At 35.1% G+C, this 23,820-nt stretch overlaps 1 protein-coding gene across 8 annotated transcripts in view; it reads left to right on the forward strand.

The window, feature by feature from the left end:
* Window positions 1-23,820, forward strand: part of CNKSR2 (connector enhancer of kinase suppressor of Ras 2) — a 280,333-nt gene that overhangs the window by 37,869 nt on the left and 218,644 nt on the right. For all 8 annotated transcript variants that reach the window (XM_004063901.4, XM_019019643.4, XM_004063902.4 and 5 more), the window contains exons 2-3: window positions 14,258-14,421; window positions 20,366-20,568. In XM_004063901.4, the coding sequence (XP_004063949.1) occupies window positions 14,258-14,421; window positions 20,366-20,568 (367 nt within the window). The remainder of the gene's footprint in view (window positions 1-14,257; window positions 14,422-20,365; window positions 20,569-23,820) is intronic.

Here is a 23,820-nt window from a genome sequence, read left to right on the forward strand (position 1 = left end):
TTGTTCTCATTACCACTTCCTCTTACCTCCCACCTGGAAAACTGTCTTCCTCTTGCCCGTGGGCAAGTCCTCCTTGGAGAAGATAGTTTCTCCTGGCACCTTGGCAAAGATGACTGACTAATTCTTCATGACACGAATTACTTTAAAATTCATCTAGATGTCATTTAGATACAAAATTCTTTTTTCCCTTGATATTTCTAGTGTACAATTTTCAGCATGTCCTCACTCAATATTGCTTAGATATTAAGTGGAAATATTTAAAAAGCCGTGTTAAGTCCCATCATGATTAGGCAATTTTTTCATGGTGAATTAGGATTGGGTAAGACATCATACTGGTGACTTCTATGTAGAATATACTAAATTTAGCAAATCATTGCCACTAGTGGTTTCTTTGTATTCAATAGAAAAGAAAATTGTATATCTGTTAGTGAAGTTTGATTACACATAGATGGACATAGCATTCGTAATCAGATGTAAAATAGTAACTTACAGCTGTGGCTTTCACATACCCATATGCCTCCCAAAATGCTTAGGTCTAATTAAAATTTGAAAGGAGCAAATTTAGGCTATTTAAGGTTAATCTGTTGGTTAATTTGTACTTCTTATTATAGTAAAATATAGATAACATAAAATTTGCCATTTTAACCATTGTGTTTTTAAGTGTAAAATGCACATATCATCAAACGTACTATCTTAACCATCTTTAAGTGTACAGTTCACTGGCATTAAGTACATTCACATTTTTGTGCTACTGACCTCAGCATCCATTCACAGAATTCTTTTCATCTTGCAAAACTGAAACTCTTTACTCATTAAACAACAATCCCTATTATTCCTCCCCTCAGCCTCTGGCAGCCCCATTCTACTTTCTGTCTCTGAATTTGACGACTGCATGACGACTGCATGCCTCATATAAGTGGAATCATACAGTATCTGTCCTTTTGTGAATGGCTTATTTCACTTAGCATAATGTCTTCAGGGTTGATCCATGCAGTACCATGTATCAGCACTTTCTTTTTAAGGCTGAATAAAAATGTATACACATTTTAAAACGTGTATACAACATTTAAAAAATATTTTTAATTTTTATGGGTACATAGTAGGTGTGTATATATGGGGTACATGAGATGTTTTGATACAGGCATGCAATGTGAAATAATCACATCATGGAGAATGGGGTATCCATCCTCTCAAGCATTTATCCTTTGTGTTACAAACAATATAACTATATTATTTTAGTTATATTAAAATGTACAATTAAATTATTCACTATAGTCACTCGACCGAGTGACTCTACTATTTGCTGTCAAAAAGAATGAACTTATTCATTCTTTCTAAATATATTTTTGTAAGTATTAACCTTCTCCACCTTCCCCTCACCTCCCCACACCACTAGCCTTCCCTCCCTTTGGTAACCATCCTTCTACTCTGTTTAATTTTTAGATCCCACAAATAAGTGAGAACATTTGATATTTGTCTTTCTGTGCCTAGCTTATTTCACTTGACATAATGACTTCCAGTTCCAACCATGTTGTTGCAAATGACAGGATCTCATTCTTTTTTATGGCTGAATATTACTCCATTGTGTATATGTACCACATTTTCTTTATTCACCTGTTGATGGACACAAGTTGCTTCAAAATCTTGGCTGTTGTGAACAGAACTGCAACAAACTGCAGAACTGCAACAAATCCCTATCAAAATACCAATGACATTCTTCACAGAAATAGAAAAAAAAAATCCTAAAATGTATATGGAACCATGAAAGACCCAGAATAGCCACTGGGTCTTCTGGGACCCAGTGCAGATATCTCATTGATATCCTGATTTCCTTTCTTTGGGGTGTATACCCAGCAGTAGGATTGCTGGATCATGTGGTAGCTCTGTTTTTAGTTTTTTGAGGAACCACTAAACTATTCTCCATAGTGGTTGTACTAATTTACATTCCCACCAACAGTATACGAGGGTTGCCTTTTCTCCACATCCTCACCAGGATTTGTTACTGCTTGTCTTTTGGATATAAGCCGTTTTAACTGGGGTGAGATGCTATCTCATTGTAGTTTTTCTTTGCATTTCTGTGATGGTCAGTGACGCTGAATACCTTTTCATATACCTTATGGCCGTTTGTATGTCTTTTGAGAACTGCCTATTCAAATCTTTTGCCCATTTTTAACCAGATTATTAGATTTTTTTTTTTCCTATGGAGTTGTTTGAGCTCCTTACATATTCTGGTTGTTAATCCCTTGTCAGGTGGGTAGCTTGCAAATATGTTCTCCCATTTTGTGGGTCGTCTCTTCACTTTGTTGACTGTTTCCTTTGCTGTGCAGAAGCTTTTTAAGTTATGTGACCCCATTTGTTCATTTTTGCTTTGGTTGCCTGTCATTGTGGGGTATTACTCAAGAAATCTTTGCCAAGACCAATGTCCTGGAGAGCTTCTGCAATGTTTTCTGGTAGTAGTTTCATAGTTTGAGGTCTTTAAGTCTTTAATCAATTTTGAATTTTATATATAGCAGGAGATACAGATCTAGTTTCTTTCTTCTGCCCATGGATATCCAGTTTTCCCATAACCATTTATTAAAGAGACTGGCCTTCTCCAGTGTATGTCCTTGGCACTTTTGTCGAAAATGAGTACACTGTGGGTGTGTGCATTTGTTTCTGTGTACTCTATTCTGTTCCGCTGGTCTCTGTGTCTCTTTTTATGCCAGCACCATGCTGTCTTGTTTACTATACCTCAGTAGTATAATTTGAAGTCAGGTGTGTGATTCCTCCAGTTGTGTTCTTTTTGCTTAGGATAGCTTTGGCTATTCTGGGTCTTTTGTGATTCCATATACATTTTAGGATGGTCTTTTTTCTATTTCTGTGAAGAATGTTATTGGTATTTTGATAGGGATTGCATTGAATCTGTAGATTGCTTTGAGTAATATGGACATTTTAAAAAATATTCATTCTTCCAATCCATGAACATGAAATATCTTTCCATTTTTTGGTGGTCTCTTCCATTTCTTGCATCAATGTTTTATAGTTTTCATTGTAGAGATCTTTCACTTCTTTGGTTAAGTTGATTCCTAGGTGTTTAACTTTATGTGGGGCTATTATAAATTAAATTACTTTATTTTCTCTTTCAGGTTGTTGACTGTTGGCATGTAGAAATGCTACTGATTTTTGTGTGTTAATTTTGTATCCTGTAACTTTACTGAATTTATCACTTCTAATAGTTCTTTTGTGGATTCTTTAGGTTTTTCTAAATATAAGATCATCTCATCAGCAAATAAGAATAATTTGACTTCTCATTGTTCAATTCCTACCTATGAGTGAGAACATGCGGTGTTTGGTTTTTTGTCCTTGCGATAGTTTGCTGAGAATGATGGTTTCCGAACACAGGAAGGGGAACATCACACACCAGGGCCTGTTGTGGGGTGGGGGGACGGGGGAGGGATAGCATTAGGAGATATACCTAATGTAAATTCTAATGTAAATGACAAGTTAATGGGTGCAGCACACCAACATGGCACATGTATACATATGTAACAAACCTGCACGTTGTGCACATGTACCCTAGAACTTAAAGTATTATATATACATATATACATGTATACAATACATATATACATATATATACACACACAAATAGTATATATATATATATATGAAGAATAATTTGACTTCTTCCTTTCCAATTTGGATGCCATTTATTTATTTCTCTTGCCTGGCTGCTCTAGCTAGGATTTCCAGTACTATGTTGAATAACAGTGGTGGCAATGGGCATCTTTGTCGTGTTCCAGATCTTGAAGGAAAGGCTTTCAGTTTTTCCCTATTCAGTATGATACTAGCTGTGGGACTGCCATATATGGCTTTTATTATGTTAAGGTATGTTCCTTCTATACTCAGTTTTTTGAGGGTTTTTATCATGAATTGATGTTGAATTTTATCAAATGCTTTTTCAGCATCAAATGAAATGATCAGATGGTTTTTGTTCGTTATTCTGTAGATATGATGTACCACACTGATTGATTTGCATATGTTGAACAAGTCTTGCATCCCAGGGATAAATACTTGGTCATGATGAATGATCGTTTTAAAGTATTTAATATTACTGTATTCGGTTGCTAGTATTTTGTTGAGGTTTTTGCATCAATATTCATCAGATATATTGGCCTGTAGTTTTCTTTTTTCAATGTGTCTTTGGTTTTGGTATCAGGGTAATACTTGCCTCATGTAATGAGTTCGGCAGTATTCTCTTCTATTTTTCAGAATAGTTTGGGTCAGATTGGTATTAGTTCTCCTTTAAATATTTGGTAGAGTTCACCTGTGAAGCCATTAGCTCGCAGGCTTTTCTTTACTGTGAGACTTTTTATTATGGCTTCAATCTCGTTACTTGTTATTGGCCTATTGAAGTTTTGGATTTCTTTATGGTTCAATCTTGGTAGGTTGTTTTTGTCTAGAAATTTGCTCATTTCTTCAAGATTTTCCAGTTTATCAGCATGTAGTTTCTCATAGTAGCCACTAATGATCCTTTGAATTTCTGCAGTATCAAGTGTAATGTGTCCGTTTTTACCTCTGATTTTATTTATTTGGGTCTTCTTTCTTATTTTCTTAGTCTAGCCAAAGGTTTGTCAACTTTGTTTAACTTTTGAAAATGCCAATTTTTTGTTTTATTGCTCTTTTGTGTTGCTTCATTTCAATTTCATTTGTCTATGGTCTTATCTTTATTATCTCTTCCAGTATTTTGGTTTTGGTTTGCTCTCTTTTCTAGCTCTTTAAGATGCATTGTTAGGTTGTTTATTTGAAGTTTTTCTTCTTTCTTGATGTAAGCACATATAACTATAAATTTCCCTCTTAATACTGCTTTTGCTATATCCCATAGGTTTTTGTATGTTGTGTTTTCATTATCATTTGTTTCAAGAAAGTTTTCAGTTTCCTTCCTAATTTCTTCATTGATCCACTTGTCATTTGGAAATGTATTGTTCAATTTTCATGTATTCGTATAGTTTCCAAAATGCCCCTTGTCATCAATTTCTAATTTTATTCTTTTGTAGTCAGAGAAGATGCTTGAGAGGATTTTAGTTTTTTTGAATGTTTTAAGGCTTGTTTTGTAACCTAACATGGTCTGTCTTTGAGAATGATCCATTTGCTGAGGAAAAGAATGCGTATTCTGCAGTCTTTGGATGAAATATTCTGTACATGTCTGTTAGGTCCATTTGTTCTATAGTGTAGATAAACTCCAATGTTTCTTGGTTAATTTCTGTCTGGAATATCTGTCAAATGCTGAAAGTGGGGTGTTGAAGTCTCCAGCTATTATTATATTGGGGGTTCTCTCTCTCTTTAGCTTCATTTGATATTTGCTTTATATATTTGAGTTCTCCAGTGCTGTTTGCATATATATTTGAAATTCTCTTGTTGAATTGGCCCCTTTATCATTCTATTATTTTGCCTCTTTTTATAGATTTTGTCTTGAATTCTATTTTTCCTGATATGAGTATAGCTACTCCTGCTCTTTTTGGGTTTCCATTGGCTTGGAATATCTTTTCCATTCCTTTACTTTCAGTCTATGTGTGTCTTTATAGGTGAAGTTTCTTATAGGCAACAAATCACTGTGTTTTGTTTTGTTTTGTTTTTAAATTTATGCAGCCACTCTATGACTTTTTATTGGAGAGTTTGGTCCATTTATATTCAGTGTTACTGTTGATAAGTAAAGACTTCCTCCTGCCATTTTGTTATTTGTTTTCTGGTTGTTTTGTGGTCTCTTCCTTCTTTCTTTCTTTCTGTTCTATCTTCCTTTTAGTGAAAGTGATTTTCTCTGTTGAAATGATTTAGTTTCTTGGTTTGAGGTTCCCATGAGCCTTGCAAATACTATCTTAATAACCATTATTTTAAGCTGATGAGAACTTAACACCGTTTGCACTAACAAACAAACAAGCAAAAAGAAAAGTAATAAAAACTCTACGCCTCAACTTCATACTCCCACTATTTAACTTTTTGTTGTTTCTATTTAGATCTTATTGTACTGTCTATGTCTTGAAAAGCTGTTGTAGTTATTATTTTTGATTGGTTCATTGTTTAGTCTTTCTGCTTAGAATGAAAGGAGTTTACACGCCACAATTAGAGTGTTGTTATAATATTCTGTGTTTTTTTGTGTGGTTACTATTGCCAGTAAGTTTTTTACCTTTAGATGACTAGTTATTGCTCATAAATATCCTTTTCTTTCTGATTGAAGTACTTCCTTTAGCATTTCTTGCAGGACAGGTCTCATGTTGAGGAAATTCCACAGCTTTTGTTTGGGAAAGTCTTTGTTTCTCCCTCATGTTTGAAGAATATTTTTGCTGTTTATACTCTTCTAGGGTAAAAGTTTTTTCCTTCATCACTTTAAATATGTCATGCCACTCTCTGCTGGCCTATAAGTTTTCCACTGAAAACTCTGTCATCAGATCTATTGGCGCTCCATTGTATGTTGTTTGTTTGTGTTCTCTTGTTGCTTTGAGGATCCTTTATCCTTGACTTTTGGACTTGAGGTAGTCAAGGCATTTAATAATCACTGTTAAAAGACTCTGATGCATTTTTCAGTATGACAATTGTGTTTTTCAGCTCCAGTATTTCTGCTTGATTCTTTTAAATTATTTCAATCTCTTTGTTAAATTTATCTGATATTGTCTTTGGGTTAAATCTGCTTGCTGTTCTATAACCTTCTTGTACTTAGGTATCGATGTATTTCTCTAGGTTTGGGAAGTTCTCTGTTATTATTCCTTTCAATAAACCTTCTACCCCTGACTTTTTCCTCTACCTCCTGATTAAGGGCAATAACTCTTATATATTCCCTTTTGAGGTGCCTGTAGGCATGGTTAATTGTTTTTTATTCTTGTTTTAATCTCTTCTGACTGTGCATTTTCAAATAGCCAGTCTTCAAGCTCGCGAATTCTTTGTTCTGCTTGACCAAATCTGCTGTTAAAAGACTCTGATGCATTTTTCAGTATGACAGTTGCATTTTTCAGCTCCAGTATTTCTGCTTGATTCTTTTAAATTATTTCAATCTCTTTGTTAAATTTATCTGATAGAATTCTGAATTCCTTCTCTGTGTTATCTTGAAATTTCTTTAAGTTTCCTCAAAATAGCTATTTTGAATTCTCTACCTGAAATGTCACATATCTTTTGTTTTTCCAGGATTGGTACCTGGTGCCTTATTTCGTTCATTTGATGAGGTTATGTTTTCCTGAATTGTCCTAATACTTGTAGATGTTTATCTGTTGCTGGGCATTGAAAAGTTAGGAATTTATTAGAGTTTTTGCAGCCAAGACTTGTTTGTACCCATCCTTCTTGGGAAGGCATTCCAGATATTCGAAAGGACTTAGGTGTTATGATCTAAGCTGTATCTGCCTCAGGGAGCACCCCAAGCCCAGTGATGCTGTGCTTCTTACAGACTCATAGAGGTCTCCTTGATGATCTTGGACAAGATCTGGGATAATTCTCTGGATTACCTGGCAGAGACTTTTGTTCTCTTCCCTTACTGTCTCCCAAATAAACAGTCTCTCACTCTGTTGTGAGCCACCTGAAGCTGTGGGTGGAGTGAGACAAGCACCCTTGTGGCCACCACCACCATGACTGTGCTGGGTCATACCTGAAGCCAACACAGCACTACATCTTGCTCAAGTCCTGCTTTAACCCCTCCCTGGCTACTGCTTATGTTCTCTCAAGACCCTGAGGCTCTACAGTCAGCAAATGCCAAAGCCAATGGGCTTGTGTTCTTCCCTTCAGGGCAGCAGTTTCCCCCAGGCCGTGGGTGGGTCCAGAGGTGCTGTCTGGGAGCCAGGGACTAGCATTTAAAACCTTAGAAGTGCACCTGGTGTTCTGTTGTACTGTGGCTGATCTGACACTCAAACCACAAGATGTAGTTCTTCCCACTCTTCTCTCCCCTTTCCGAAGGCAGAGGAGCCCCACCCCATGGCCACTGTCACCACAAAACCATGGTAAGTAGTGCCAAACTACCACTGCTGTTTCCTTAAGGCCCGAGGTCTCTTCAATCAGCTTGTAGCGAATGCTGCCTGGCCTGGGCCTCACCCTTCAAGGACAGTGGGCTCCCCTCTGGCCCAGGGCAGGTCCAGAAATGCCATCCATCCAAGAGCCAAGTCCTAGAATTGTGGACCCCAAGAACCTGCTTTGTTCTCTAGCCCACTATGCATGAGCTGGTACCTAAGGTACAAGACAAAGTCCCCTTTCCTTTTTCTGCTGCTTTTCTGAAGCAGAAGGAATTGTGCCCCGTAGTCAACCGCAGCTCCAGATGTGCTGGGTCTCACCTGAAGCCAACAAGTCTCACAGTCTCACACAGGGCCCTTGATTTAGTACTTGGGTATCATTGCTGCTTATTCAGGGCCCAAGGGCTCTTCAGTTAGCTGGTGATGAATGGTGCCAGGATGGGGTCATTCCCTTCTGGACCAGGGTATGTCTAGGAATGTCATCCAGGAGCTTGGGCCTGGAAAGGGGCCCTTATGACTCTGACCGGTGCCCTGTCCTGCCGTGGCTAAGCTAGTATCCAAGATGCAAGATAAAGTTTTCCCTGTTTTCTCCTCAAGCGGAAGGAAGGAGTCTCTTTTGGAGCCATGAGCTGTAAAGCCTGGGGTTAGGGAAGGGATAATACCAGCACCCTCTTGGCCACCCTGGCTGGTGTTTTAGTATGTTGCGTGTCACCCCTATCCACTGTCTCTGGGCCCTGTTCAGCATTAGAACTCTCCTAGGATTTGCAGTACTTATGGCCTAGACTGTGTTTCAAGTTTATTTATTTAAATCCTCATAGCACTTTAGCCCATGGTGTCAAGGTTTGTAGGAACTCAGGTTCCAACTGCCAGGATTGATGATTCCACTCTGGCTAGGGCTGGTTTAAATGCTCCCTCTGTGGGTGGGCATCAGCTGAGTTTGGTCTTGTTTTCCTTTCTGCTCTATCAGGACAGCAGCAAGTTCAATGCCTCACAAATTGCTGTGCTCTCCCTCCAGCACAAAGAAACACTCTAGTCACCACGCTACCACTGCCTGGGCTTCAGGAAGGTGTGGCATCACTGATTTAAGATTTTTTTTTTTTTAAGGTTTTCAGTGCCTTTTTCAGTGATGCGAAGTTAAAACCGGGTACTGTGAGTGCTCACCTGATTTTTGGTTCCTATGAGGGTGCTTTTTTGTGTAGATAATTATTAAATTGGTGTCCTTGCGGGGGGCTAGGGAAGGCAATTGGTGGAGCCTTCTGTTCTACCATCTTGCTCCACCTCCTCCAACATTTTCTTTATCTACTTATACATCAGTGGACACTTGGGTTGCTTCCACCTCTCGCCTATTGTGAATAATGCTTTTATGAACATAGGTGTACAACTATCTCTTCAAATATCTGCTTTCATTTTGTTTGGGTATATAGCCTGAAGTGGAATTGCTGAATTTTATGGTAATCTTTTTTTTTATTTTATATTTATTTTTTTCTTTGTTTTTTGGAGAGTAGTTTTATTAGCTTGGGATATAATGGGATCATCGCTAGGAGGGCAGGGTATTCCACTGGTTACCACGTGCAGCTGTCTGGGGAGCATGATAAAATTCAGTCCAGGGTTCTGTGCTGGGGAGCAGGGCCTTGAAAAGAAGGCAAATTGTCCAGGGAAGTAGTAGCTGTGAGGGTCATGGCTGCCTTGCTCCACTCTACTGCTCTGGATCTCCTGGTGCTTTTCAGGCTCCTGTCAATCCTGCATCTGTATGGGGCAATGGACCATCTGGCCCAAAACTTCATCCTCAAGTTTGATGTAGGCCAGGCATTTCTGCTTCTTTCCACTGGACTTGACTTTGCACTCAGGATTCTTCTTGCAGAAATTTATATACTGGAGCTTAAATTCTAGCCTCACAAAGTTCCCTGCTGGGGAGAGTGTATCCATAGCACTGCTCATATTGGTCTCCGTGAAGGCTCACTGCATAAGTGGATGCTTATGGAATTTCCCCAGGGTACCTGCAGGCTCTGCTGCTAGGCCCTTAGGAGCTCAGCCCTGCCTGATCCCCTGGTGCCCAGCCATAGGGCCAGCAGGATCAGCAGCTACTGCATGGGTTTCCCTCAGTCACCCTGGACCTTCTTTCCTGTGCCTTCAAGAAATTTCCTAACCTTCACCGTGGCTAAATCTTGGCCTCAGCTGTCAATCTCTTCCTGGTCTTCTCCCCCCTCACATCCCTGCCCCTGATGCTCTTTCCTACTGTGGGGGCCTGTTTTCACTTATGTACTTATTTTCTCCCTGGAATTATAAACCCTGTTGATAGATTGTAACATCCTTAAAGTCAGCAAAGATAAATATGTTTCTATCTTCATGATAACCAGTTATTATTTGGTCTACAATACAATGTAATTTTTTTAAATGTATTTTCAGCCTTGCTGTAAGAAACAGTCCAATGGAAACTTATAGTTGTGTTTATCAAAGGAGTTTATTGAAGGTGTTGTTTATTACATTACACAAGGATTTCTTCCCACAAGAAATCCTTTTTGCTGACTTTAGTGTCAAAAATGGATGGGCATGTTTGAGGTGATGGATATTCCAATTACCCTGTTTTTATCATTATACTTTGTATAATGTATCAGAATATCACATGTATCTCATAAGTATATACAGTTATTATGTATCAATTTAAGAAAAGACTGGATGGGCTTTTCCGAGAAACTGGCTTGGTATTATCTAATGAATGTTTTAAACTATTAGTGTTTTTCATTTGTATGAATTTTTTATATTTTCATTATTCTGGCTCCCACTTTATGACTAACCATATTTTCCTCATCTACTTTCAATTTGTATTGCCCTCCTGAATTGTGTGTGTGTAAACAATATACTTAAATGCCTTTTGATGCAAAGCATAATTTAAATAAATATATATTAAACAAAGACCTTAAAGTTTTAATGGAAAATAGAAAAACATTTTTGGTATAATGACTTTTGGTATGGTACAAACAAACAGTCTAGAGGTCTGGAAACCATGCTTTCCATTCCTCCCTCACTCCTAATTCTGTATAGTCTTTAAGAGCATGGATTTAGAGGCAAATGGACTTGGGTTTAGACCTTGCCTTACCATTTATAAGCTGTTGGATCCCAGGCATGGTCCCTAAATTTAAATTTTCTTATCTGTAAAATCAAGATAATGATATACAGTTCGTAAATAATAGAAGGTATTACTATTATTCAGCATCAATTCTTCTATATAGAATTGATATAAAACTATTGAAAGTGTAGCCTTTTTCAAAATAAGTTAGGACAGAGTAAATGAGAACAGTCCCAGAAGAAAATTATCCTTCCTTTTAAAATTTTATTTGGTTTTCTTGAGAATCCTTGTGAAAACAAATCATATACTACTTGTTATAGAGCGACTACTTGCTTGTAGGAGGATGACTGTTAAGGATGCCTTTGAAGAACATAAAGAACAGGGGTTTCTCAGGTCAACATGTATTATATTGGTATCTAAAAACTATTTGCAATGTTTCCCCTTTCATTCATTCAAATGCAACTTCAGATTGAATGCCATCTGGGTACTCTACACAGTTTTGAATTCATCAAGAGTATGCTAGCATGGACTTTAGTCCTTGGTAGTTTTAATTTTTTTTTTCTGGTAGGTCTAGAAGAGTGTGATTTCATTAGCCACTGTTGTATGTTATTCTTCTTTTTCATTTTAATAACTGTATGTTTCTATCTCCCTTTACCCATTTATTTTTGCAAGGGTATGAATCCACTTTATTGTTGAGATGTGTTTTTTCAGTCTTGAGATGGTCCGATATAGTCAAATTAGGTTTGATTTTGGATCCTCTGGGACCAGGTTTTAATTATTGGTTTGCCTGTCAGTTACTTACTGTGTACACTTAGAGAATTACCTAATCTCACTGAGCTTTAGTTTCTTCACTTCTGAAATTGGTATAACAGCAGTCTCTTTGACATGACTTGGCATCTCTCTGTTTACTTCCCATCCTCACCATTATCCTATAATCTTCTAAAGGAATATTCTACATGCAAGGCCTTCACTTTCTCATTTCCCAGTCACTGCTCAATCCCGTAGTCTGTCTGGCTTCTCTTTGCATTATTCTAATACTGTTCTGGCTAAAATCATTGATAATCTCTTAATTCTCAGAGTGCTTTAGTCCTTATCTTACTAGAATGCTGTGTTGCATTTAACACTTGTCTGTCATGCCTTTCTTATTATTACCTTGTCCTGTCTGATCCATTTTTGTTTTCATTCTTAGATGCCCCTTTGTCTGGCCAACCCTCAAGTTGTATGGACCACTATACCTTTCACCCTATACAGTTGAGGGAGATTGGTTCCAGGAAACCCCACAGATACCAAACTCTGCAAATGCTCATGTCTCTTATATAAAATAGTATGGTATTTGGATATAACCTATGAAATCCTCTTGTATACTTTAAGTCGTCTCTAGGTTACAAATAATACCTAATACAAGTACTGCATTCCTTGAGGTCTGTGTCTTATTTACCCTTTTATCTCCAGCGTTCACAGCAGTGTCTGACAAATAATTCCTTCATTTTTCCCCTTGTTCCTGACTTTAGAGTCTTCCTTTTAAGATATAAATCCTGTTTAGCTCTGTGACACTGTAATTACTACCAACTCCATTTAGATATTCAGCACATATTTGTAATAGTATCAATTTACATGTTTATTTTATTTACAAATAACTCAGTGAACTCTCACACAGATCCATAATGTTGTCTTATAGTTATTAGGCAGGGAGTCCCTCATCTTACTCGCAGGCTATAAATCTACCTGCATCTACACCCATCTTCTCCTCCTTCCCTCCTTTTTCAATAGAGATATACAGTTCTTATCCACATTTAAATATCTTCAAGTCTCTAACATCTTTAAGAAAGAAAAACAAACTGTCTCTCTCAATCCCATATTCTCTAGATATCCTCTTATTTTTCTCTTCTCTTACGTAGCCTGACTGCTTTGAAGACTCCTCAACTCATTCGATGCTGGCTTATTGCCATCACTGTGAAAACAACTCTCAGGAATGTCACTAGTGACTTTCACATTGCTATATCCAGTGAGAACATTTCAGCCCTCATCAGTATACACATACTAATGGAGAATGAAAGAAAAACAAGATTATATAGGGAGGCTACAAAGTAATTCTAGTTACTTTAAGGAATTTTGAGACTATAGTAGAGACATCTGTGGCCTTATACTAGACCCTGTCAGGAATCACACTGCTTTTAGGACTGACTCATTTTCTTTCTCAATGGCTACATAATCTCTGTGTTTGGAAACTTGACTTCCTTTTGCACATCTTTTCTAATTTCATCTCTGTTTTTTCTATTCTCTTATAATTTCTGCTCCTCCATAACTTCAGCTGGAATGTAGCCCCTTATAGCCTCTGGTCTCCCTCCTTGACATAATGAGGACCTCTTAGTTTCAGCTAATTGCCTTATTTTCTTGGTATTCTTTACTTAAATTTCTAGAGCGTTAGTTTTATTAGTCCAGTTCATCATTTGTATCAGGCCACTTCACAGGTGATTGAAACCGACTCAATCTATAGCCTAGCCAATCACTTATGAATTGCCCTGGGCAATCCTGATTTCTACTTTTGGATTTGAGTAAAATCCAAATGATAATGGATTAAGGAGCGCATCACAGGTGAGGAAATAAGGGTAAGGGCTTGAATCCAAAGAGGGTAACAGACTAGTGGGGAGCACACATGATCAACGAAATCAAAGAAAGGATTTTGTGTTTTATTTTAAGATGGCAGAGATTTGAACATAGAATGAGTCAATAGGCAATAGTTGAAACAGAGAGAATTTAATTTTTTAGTTATTGAAGTCGTGTTAAGGTGGCAGAAGATGGGACTACAGAGTACAGAAAGATAGATGAGCTTTAAATAGGAAGGATACCTCTTCCTCTGAAGTGAAGTTTAAGTAAGAAAGTAAGAATTTGATGCAGATAAATTTGAAAATAGGGGAACCTGCCTGTTGGCATACTTTATGAAATAGTCAGCAAGGAGAACTGCACAGAAGAAAGATAAAGATTTCCAGTACGTGCTGAGGAAAATTCAACTAGGTACCTAACAGCTATGAGTATGATGAAGTGATTTTCTTTTTCACTGTAGCCCATATGTAGATTAAGAAAGGGCGAAGGATTTGGCTAGTTCAGAGTTAAAATGGACTTAATTTGTGACATGGTAGCATTAATGCTTGCTTCTAACCCACCCTTCACATTTATTTGGTTTGACCATGTTTTCATTCTGGTCTTTCATACTTCTATTTTGTAGGTCTTGATGACTGTTTGCAGCAGTATATTAAGAACTTCGAGAGGGAGAAGATCAGTGGGGACCAGCTGCTGCGCATTACACATCAGGAGCTAGAAGATCTGGGGGTTAGCCGCATTGGCCATCAGGAACTGATCTTGGAAGCAGTTGACCTTCTGTGTGCATTGGTAAGGACATAAAACTGGTGAAGAGGGAAACTTCTCTTTTTCTTCTTTTGTTGCTTTTCCCTTTTTTCTTCTCTTCTTTTGTTAATTGAAATGCAAATAGAAGGAAAAAACCCTGATTCTCAACCAGCTGGACCTGATATTTTCTTCCTTCCTTAAATTTGTTATATTAGTGCCAAATAACAGTTCCCTGTTTGTAACATCTTTTATAACAGTAGGACTTGGGTATATCAGAACCTTAAGTCCAGAGTGTATGTCTCATAAGCAGGGCTCTTCATAGATGAACCACTCATGTGCTAGGCTCTCACACTGCCAGTTGAGAAAGGAAAGAATATTGATTGACAGTGTTACATACATACAGTCTAGATGTTTGAAGTTTGACCCATGAACAAGGCTCTGCCAACCTAAATCTACTTAAAAGGATGGCATCAGAAATAGATGTCTAGACCACTTCTAAGTTTGAACCATGTAGCTGTGGTGAATCCTTTCAGATGCTGAGCTTTAATCCCTGTACAGTTCTGGGTTTAAGCACCAGGTTTAAGTCATGTCATTTGGATACTTCATTATGTGATTGAGCTCTTCTGGAAGTTAATGCGGAAAATAAATTTAAACACCATTTTTTTTTCTGTTTATTCAGCAATTCCTTAGTCACAGTCCCCAAAGAGGTCAAATGTTAAACTTCCTTCTTACCCCTTCCTAATGTAGTGGATATACATCAACAAGTCAGAAGTACAGATGTATTTCAGTTTATGCAACAGATGCTTTCTGGGGAATATAAAGCAAATTTCTGGGTAGTGAATTCTAATTTTCTTCTACATACCATTATGAAATCAGGAGGTGAGATTCCTTATCAACAAGCTGAGTTGACTAGTCCAGGAAGTTGTGCTCTTGGGACTATATCTTTACCTCCTTCCCCTCTATCCCCAACTACTCTTTGAATTTCCATTTACCCTGCTAAGTCTTGTCTCTCTGATCTTTACTGGCCTTTCTACATTTTCCTTATGTCTACTGTATTCATTTCTTTTTCAACAATTACATATTCATGCTCAAACAGTGCTATCACGGGGAATGCAAAGATGAAAAAGACACAGTCTGTACTCCTGAAATATATACAGTCCATTAAGAAAGACAATAGCCATCAGAAGACAACATAGATTTAAAGAAAATTCCAGGGGAGTGTAGAAGGAAATGAACACTTCTGAGGGATTCAGGAAGTGTAGGTAAGATATGCATTTGGTCTTGCAGGATGATGAGATGTTTGCCAGACAAAAAGTTGGAGAAAAGTTATCTAGGCGGAAGAAATATCATGTGTAAAGACAGAATTGTGAAAGAATGTGGAATATTCAGAGAAAATTGAGAATTTTCATTTAGCTTGTGCAGAATGGGAAGTGATGGGAAAAAAGGTAACTTCACACCTTGTATTACAATTCTTTGCTTAGGTTCTTTTATCCTTTAATTCATGTTGGGCTCCTCAAAGGAAGACACCTTTGTTTAGTACATATTTTTTATTCCGCTTTCTGCCCAGTGCTTAGCTCATAAAATATGTTAAATTAATGTTATCTTACTGAATTAAACTCTCTGTCTTTCTTCAGAGAAGCATAATTTTTCTCTTACCTATATAGCCTTTGACTTTGAAGTTTCTGTTCCTCATATAAAGGAAGACATATAAAAATTAGCAGATTCCTTTTGTTTCTTTAAGCTATACTATATTTTCGTCTACCTTGTCTTGAAGTTATTCCTTATGTGAATAAATGTTTATGGCAGCTGATGAGAATCAAAGGTTTATTTAGTCACTTGTTTATTCATGCAACATATATTTATTAAGCATCAGATATATTGTTTGCATCATGTTATTCTAGAAAGAAGTAAGCTGTTCATGATTTGGAGGTGTAATAATATTTCAAGCTATTAAGCTATAATTTAGTATGCTTTAATAGAGAGCAAAGAATATTAACTGAAAGAGTAAAAATGTAAATAAAAAATATACATATAGCTTAACATATGGTCCTTAATTTGTGTTCTGACAATACACTTTTTATTAGGAACTGTAAATAAATCATTTACGACAGGATAAGAACAGTTTTCATTTCATTTTTCATGTACTTATAATTTCAGGCATTTTACATGAAAGATTTGATGTTTGCAATTGCTGGGATTTGTTTCTTTGCAACATAATTGCTTGGTTCATTCATCTTAAAATAATTTATTTTCCAAAAAAATTCATTAAAGCAAGCCTTTTAGGACTCACTCATATTTATAAAGCAATGTATTATAAAGCTAAAAAGGTGCTACACGATGGATTTAAATTAAGAACTCTGAATAAAATGGCATTGACATTGTAAAATCTGTTGTTGCCAATATTAAGTATTTCTAGTTAAGTGGTTAGTGAAAATTTGCCACTAGTGAGGATATAGCTGACATTATTTTTCCAAAATGTTAAATACATTTCTTTATTTCTTTCAAATGCTTTTGCATGCATATGATTGAAAGAGAAGGCTGATATGAACTTAGCATAAATTCATTAAGACTTAAATGGCTGTGTTGAATCAGTTCTAAGTCATTACTGGTTCTGGCACATGGTAATGGCCAAGTATATGAACAAATAAGTAACATATGACAAACACAGCAGCTAAGCACATTTCATGTAGAAGATTTTGTTTTCTTGAGGTAGTCCTTTTTATACTAATAGTAATACCAAGTTTTGCTATGCATATCCAATAAAAAGCAAATCTGTGGTGAATAAACCTGCATTTTTAAAAAGTTGAGGCAGTGCCCTCCATACTCCTGGCCTAACACAAAAGGTGCTTGATTTACTTGTCAGTTCTTTAAATGGTAGGTAAGGGTGTGTGATTTACTGGTGACTTACCATGTCACAACAAACCATCCACTTACATGAAAGAAATAGCCAGAAGGTATCTGTATTGGTAGTAATTGAGAATTGTAATTATAAAAATTAACCTGAGGCTGGGCATGGTGGCATGCCTGTAATTCCAGCCCTTTGGGAGCCTGAGGAGGGCAGATCACTTGAGCCTAGGAGTTCAAGACCAGCCTGGGCAATGTCGCAAGACCACATCTCTACAAAAAATTTAAAAATTAGCCAGGTATGCTGGCATACACCTGTAGTACCAGGTACTTAGAAGGCTGAGGTGGAAGGATCGCTTGAACCCAGGAAGTCTAGGCTGCAGTGAGCTGTGATAATGCCACTGCACTCCAGCCTGGGTGACAGAACGAGACCCTGTATCAAAAAAATAAAATAAATTTTAAAAATTAAAAAGTTAACTTGAGAGATCAATTAATCTCTTTTGTTAAAATAGTAGCACATAAATCTGGTTACATACAGATGAGCTTCTAACCTATTATACTCTTCTAAATTTTTAAAACATGTTTTTAGATTATCAGTGTAGTTATGTTCATTAACTAGAACAAGTTTTAAGAATTTCCTTCCCCATCCTCTGCTACATATCTTTTAAAGATTCTTTTTGCCTCTGCATTTCTCTGTCCTCTACATTTTTCACCTCTATTCTGCATAATATATTTTTAGGAGGTTTCCAAGTTAGAACGTCTGAGAGTATCCTTCCAGGTTTTGTCTGGATGATTATTATATTCCCTAATTCTTGAGTCATATGAAAAATAATAATTTTAGTTTCTTAAATTTTGAAGACTCTGGAATATTTTTACTTTGCCTTTGGATTTTTATTTATAAGAAGATTAATATTATTTTACCTTTCCTAATAAATCATTTGAGATGCTAGTGTTATATAGAGAGAAACAATTTAAAATAATCTTTTATGGAGGCTAATAGCTACAGAGTGAAATATCAGTTACCAAGTTGATTGAGTAGGTTTCTCACTAATAAATTGTTATAATTTGAACTTCTCTAAGAGAGTACTATAATTTGTTGGCAAACAAATGTTTTCTTATTAAACTCATTTATACACAAAAATGAAAAATACAATCATTTTTTACTTTAGGAAAATGCTTTAACACAGGGAAAACTTCTGAAAATACTTTGCTTTTCAGTATTTTCATTTACAATTACATTTACAGAAGAAATATCATTTACAGTTAGTTTGTATAGTTATAAATTGTTCTTATCTAGTCATTAGAGAGCATCTTTTATAAACATAAGAGGATTTCTTTCATACTGTAGTGACCGGCTGGACAAACTCTCCCACATTTCGCAAATAATCCATTCTTAAATGCAATAGAATTTGAATAGAATGTTGTTGTATTTGCCCAAGCCAAATCTTTTAACATGAGAGAAGAATATTACAGTTCAAATTAAGCAGTGAATATTTAACATATTAATACTATGTTATTTTAGAAAACAAATTTATAACTTTAGAAGAAAGTGTTCTTTAATAAATATGTAAATTCTCAGCAAAAGACAAGCAGACTTTTATCACGATTAAATCTGTAGTGGTAACATACATAACTTGGTATTTAATGTTTAGGCATCAAAACCTTCCTCTCCCCTCATTTTGTCTCCACTAAGTTTTCTCGTCTTAAATTGCCATAGGAAAAAAAGACACCTAAATGTTATATACAAAGTAGGTACCCAGTGATTGTTGACTTAATAACATAGCTTAATTCATTGTATGACTTACTTTCCTTTTTCACCCTTCATCTTCCACTTTGACTTAATTATTGTTACCATGTTTCTGAGAATAGGAGTAGAATATTGGTGCTAAGGAATGTGGTAGACATATCCGCTCACAGATAGCCTGGTGACTTGTAGTTCCATTCTGAACTCTGTCTAGTCCAAGTACGGAGTTTTTTAAGCAAACTGTTAAAAAAGAAATCTTCCCATACCTCAGTTTCCCCAACTGTGAAAAGGTAAGTCAAACTTAGCCTCCCAGGCCCAAGCAAATTCTTACATTCTTTGGGTTTTGCCATTTTTAGTAAGGTGGTAATAACTTTAACTTTACACACAACAGTAATGTGCATGCTGCTAAGTGTTTTAATCAAGGTTATCCTTGGATAATATTAACCAGCCTTTTTAAGGGGTGTTTTACAACACACAATTAGCTGCTTTACATTTTAATTGTAACTTATGAAAACTTTCCCCAAAGTTTGAAGGGATCCTACAATCTTTTTCTATTTGAAGATAGTAAAAAGGCTTATTACACTTATTCATATAACCCGTTTCTGCTATAAGGTATAATAGATAGGATATTTAGGATGAATTAACAAATATTAGTTGAAATGTGAGAACAAAGAAAAGAAGAAAACAAATACACTTACCAAAAAGTCACTATGATTGCTTTTGGTGTGCTTCATATTTAGTTGTGAGCTAATACAGCCAGGACAAAAACAAAAATAATTTTAGTTTCATAATTTGTATTACAAAAAGGAGAAAGTATATTAGTTCTCCTGAGGAAGCAGTTTTTCCTGATACCATATTATAAAAGAAACTTCTTATACATCATTATGTAGAGTACGTATTTTTTTATCTGATTTATTTACCTGATTTATTTCTTGCTTTTTCATTTTATTATTGTTGGTTGTGTTTATTTTCCTAACTTTGGGGAAGCAGAATTATCCCTAATACCTACATTCCTGACCATGTGTATTGTTAATAGAATATCTACTCAAAAATAATTGTTGATAATAATTAATTTCACAAGTAAATAAACAGGTTTTGGTTTTAAAAAACAAATTTATTATTTCTTACAGTCTTGCTTTCTTGGGTAGCATAGTTCTAAGATACAATGCCCTTATCTTTCCATGTTCATATTAGTACTTAACACATTTTATTATAATTTCTTTATATGACATCTTCCCAAATAGTCACTTAACTGTGGGCTCTGCTAGGTCAGGAATCCTATCTTATTCATTTGTAACTCGAATGCTACCCCATTGCCTGTGCATAATAAAGTATTCAGTAAATATTTTCATGAATGAATAAAATTGACTTTAAGTATATTCTCTTTTTTTTATAATTCAGAATTATGGCTTGGAAACAGAAAATCTAAAAACCCTTTCTCACAAGTTGAATGCATCTGCCAAAAATCTGCAGAATTTTATAACAGGGAGGAGAAGGAGTGGCCATTATGATGGGAGGACCAGCCGAAAATTGCCAAACGACTTTCTGACCTCAGTTGTGGATCTGATTGGAGCAGCCAAGAGTCTGCTTGCCTGGTTGGACAGGTAAAGTCTTCCACATGTTTCATAAGTATCCTCTCCTCAGACACCAGTTTGAATATAACATTATTTTGCATTTTGTTGTGAAAGGATTGGACAGGCAGAGGAGTACCAAGTAATAAATGTCTAATGATGATTTACCACAATATAGGGGTATTAAATAGATATTAGTCTTTTATAAAATTTGATGTCCAACTAAGTAGCCAATCAATAATTAGTCTGACAACTGTAAAATACCTTGGTGCTTTATAAGCAAAATCATTATTTGGCTGTCATAATAAAATTTATAAATTTTTGTTTATTATAATACTGCTTTGTGTCCTGATGTTCTTTATTCATATTAATTGGTTGTACTTAAGGAAATGACCATTGGGATTCTATAAACTGTTTTAAATAGGTAATTAGACACTGACACCTTCATAGCATGCCTTGTATGTCTCCTTGGCCTTGCTTCATTCATTCTCTGTTATTAATTACATTGTACTATTTTGGATATCATAAACACACTTTTAGACTTTTTTAAGTTTAGGTGACTTTCATTTGTTTTGGAACACATAAAATAGTATAAAAGTCTTGTAATATGAAATGAAAATGTTAGATTTAAATTATATACTGTATGTGGTTAAACATTATAATGATAAAACACATTACAACTGTTTATTAAAAACTAAACAAACTCTCTACTTTCAGTTTTGGAATTTTTGGTAAGGGGTATGTACTATGTTTAATGGCTTAATAATCAAATTTAAAAAATGCTCTTTGTCTTTCATAAGAAACTCTGATAATATACATTACCAGAATTCTTTCTTGAATAATTGTCAGTAGGATATTCATATGTGTTCCTACACACACACACACACACACACACACACACACACACACACGCCAGTATTACATTTTGGCATTTTAAAAACATGAGGCCTTATATTAAAAGTAAAGCTTTTGTATTTTTAAGGTGAAAATTGAGATAATTTTCCTTAATTTTATATTGTCTAATTTTATATATACTTATACATAATATAAAGTGATGATACTAAATCCAAATATGAAACACTAAACTATATATTACTAGCTTTTTGATAATTAATTAATAGACTACATGTTTCTTTTGCATTATAACATTATTAAAATTTAACTTTCATAATTGTCTAAACCACATTATCAAGTGTTTAAATTAATTGAATTTTAAATATATACATTCCAAAAGTTATGAATGGTCAGTAAGTAAAATATGGCTTAGTCCTTAAGTACTATTAATATAATACATTTGTTTTGGTAGGCTTTACAGTAATCAGAAGGCTTAAAGAACACATCCTTGATTATAATTATATCTTCTTTTACTCTCATTTTCCCTATAATTATAAATTTGCTCAGCCTTGATATCTGCATTTAGTAAATTCATTTATATATTTTTTACCCTAGTATTTGTTAGATGGATAGATAAACTGTTAGAGTGAATAGAAAATGTTTTTACTTCTTGATGACAGATATGGCTATTTATAAAATCGCACATTTCCCACACTATAGTAGTCCTTGAGATTTTATCGTATCAATTTTTTATGGTGGTATTACTTTCATTATGTAATAAAATGCTTTTGGTAAGTGCCGAATCACCTACAAAACACATATGTGCATGCACACCTACAAAAGCACATAAAAACACACCCAGTGTGTCAGTGCAGATTTGCTTTAATTTGAGGGATTTAAAATGAACCCTGCAAATGAATACTGCCAAGCATTTGATCTTTAACTTTAGTTTATTCCTTCAATATACAATACTTTAGATGAAGAATAAAAATTTTGTCAGTTAAATAGGATTAATTTGATGTTATAAGCACCTGTTTTCATTTTTAAACAGCTATAAGTTTTATGGCATTACAAAATTGTTATTACATTTTGGAGAAAACGTGTATCCACAGCAATATGTTTTGGGTTTATTACAGTTTTTATTTTATGTCACTTGAAAGAGGAGAAAGAAAAAGAAAGAATAGGTTAAAAAAAATCTTTAATTTTATTCTAGATGCTGAACTAGATGCTTTATACATAAGTATATATACTCTCAGCTCATTGAATTCTCACAGAGCAGATATCGTTATCTCCATTTTACATATGAAATGTGAAATAACTTGCCTAAAGTCATTCATCTAGTATGAAAGTTATACTTTGAATTTATTTTTGTCTGACATTGAAGTCCTGTTATTTTTTCCTTCATGTTCCTTTATCATGCTACACCTCATTTTGAATGCTGACTAATTCTTGAGGATTTTGAGGAAGGGATGTGGCATATAAACCTTTATTTACATTTTGCTATTTCTCTTCAAAAGCTAAATAAGACTACCACTTTTCTGTTTTGGGCCTCAGTATCTGAAATTGCTACATAGAACTTCATTTATAGAAAATGTTTATTTCACTGTTTATGGTAAAAGTTTACTATTTTCTCTCATTTTTAACATTAATATTCTAATTGTTTCTAAAATACCTTTCAAAATTATTTTAAAGGGATCAATGAAATATTTTTTGATAACATTGCAAAACCTTTAAATGTTTAGGGCGTAATAGTGTGCTAGGAAAATAATATTTATGACTCACAAAAACTCCAGTTTCAATGGAGCTTCCATTTAAATGAGATACACGTTCAAAGACCAGCTCCTTACATTTCCTAAATAAGGTAAAATCTAAGGTTAACACAATTCCGTTTTTTCTCCTATTTAAAATATTGATTTCAGTGAAGCACCAGACTTTCCCAGAGGAATAGTCTCAGAGGTGAATCACAGTTGGTAGCTTTACTGTTTATTTTCAATGCATGGTTTACTTGTCTGTTTTTTAACCTACATCCTACTGTTTTTGACACCTCATATTTCTTGCAGTTTTCTGTGGCTTTGCCAAATCGATCTATACTCAGAAGTTTACAGATCACTACAAGTGTTACGTTGTACAGTAACATTAGTAAAAATGTTCAAAATTATTATTAAACAAAGTTTATTTTGCCTTTCATAGTGAAAGTTTTTTTCCTTCATTTTTACCAGTAATACCCAATTCTGAGAGTTTATAAAATACCTTTTTAAGGCCATCCTGTTTTGATGGGATCAGTGAGATCTCTTGATATCATTGAAAACCTTTTACATATTTAAGGCATAAGAGTTTAAGGTACTAGGGAATTTTTGTTAAGATTTCTCTGAAATTTTTTGTCTTATGTAAGAAAATTGTTAAACTAATTTCTTCTTCCATGATAAGAAACTAAAGGACAAATTAATTTTA

The sequence above is a fragment of the Gorilla gorilla genome, chromosome X (genome assembly GCF_029281585.2).
Source record: "Gorilla gorilla gorilla isolate KB3781 chromosome X, NHGRI_mGorGor1-v2.1_pri, whole genome shotgun sequence".
In the NCBI taxonomy this organism is placed as follows: Eukaryota; Metazoa; Chordata; class Mammalia; order Primates; family Hominidae; genus Gorilla; species Gorilla gorilla.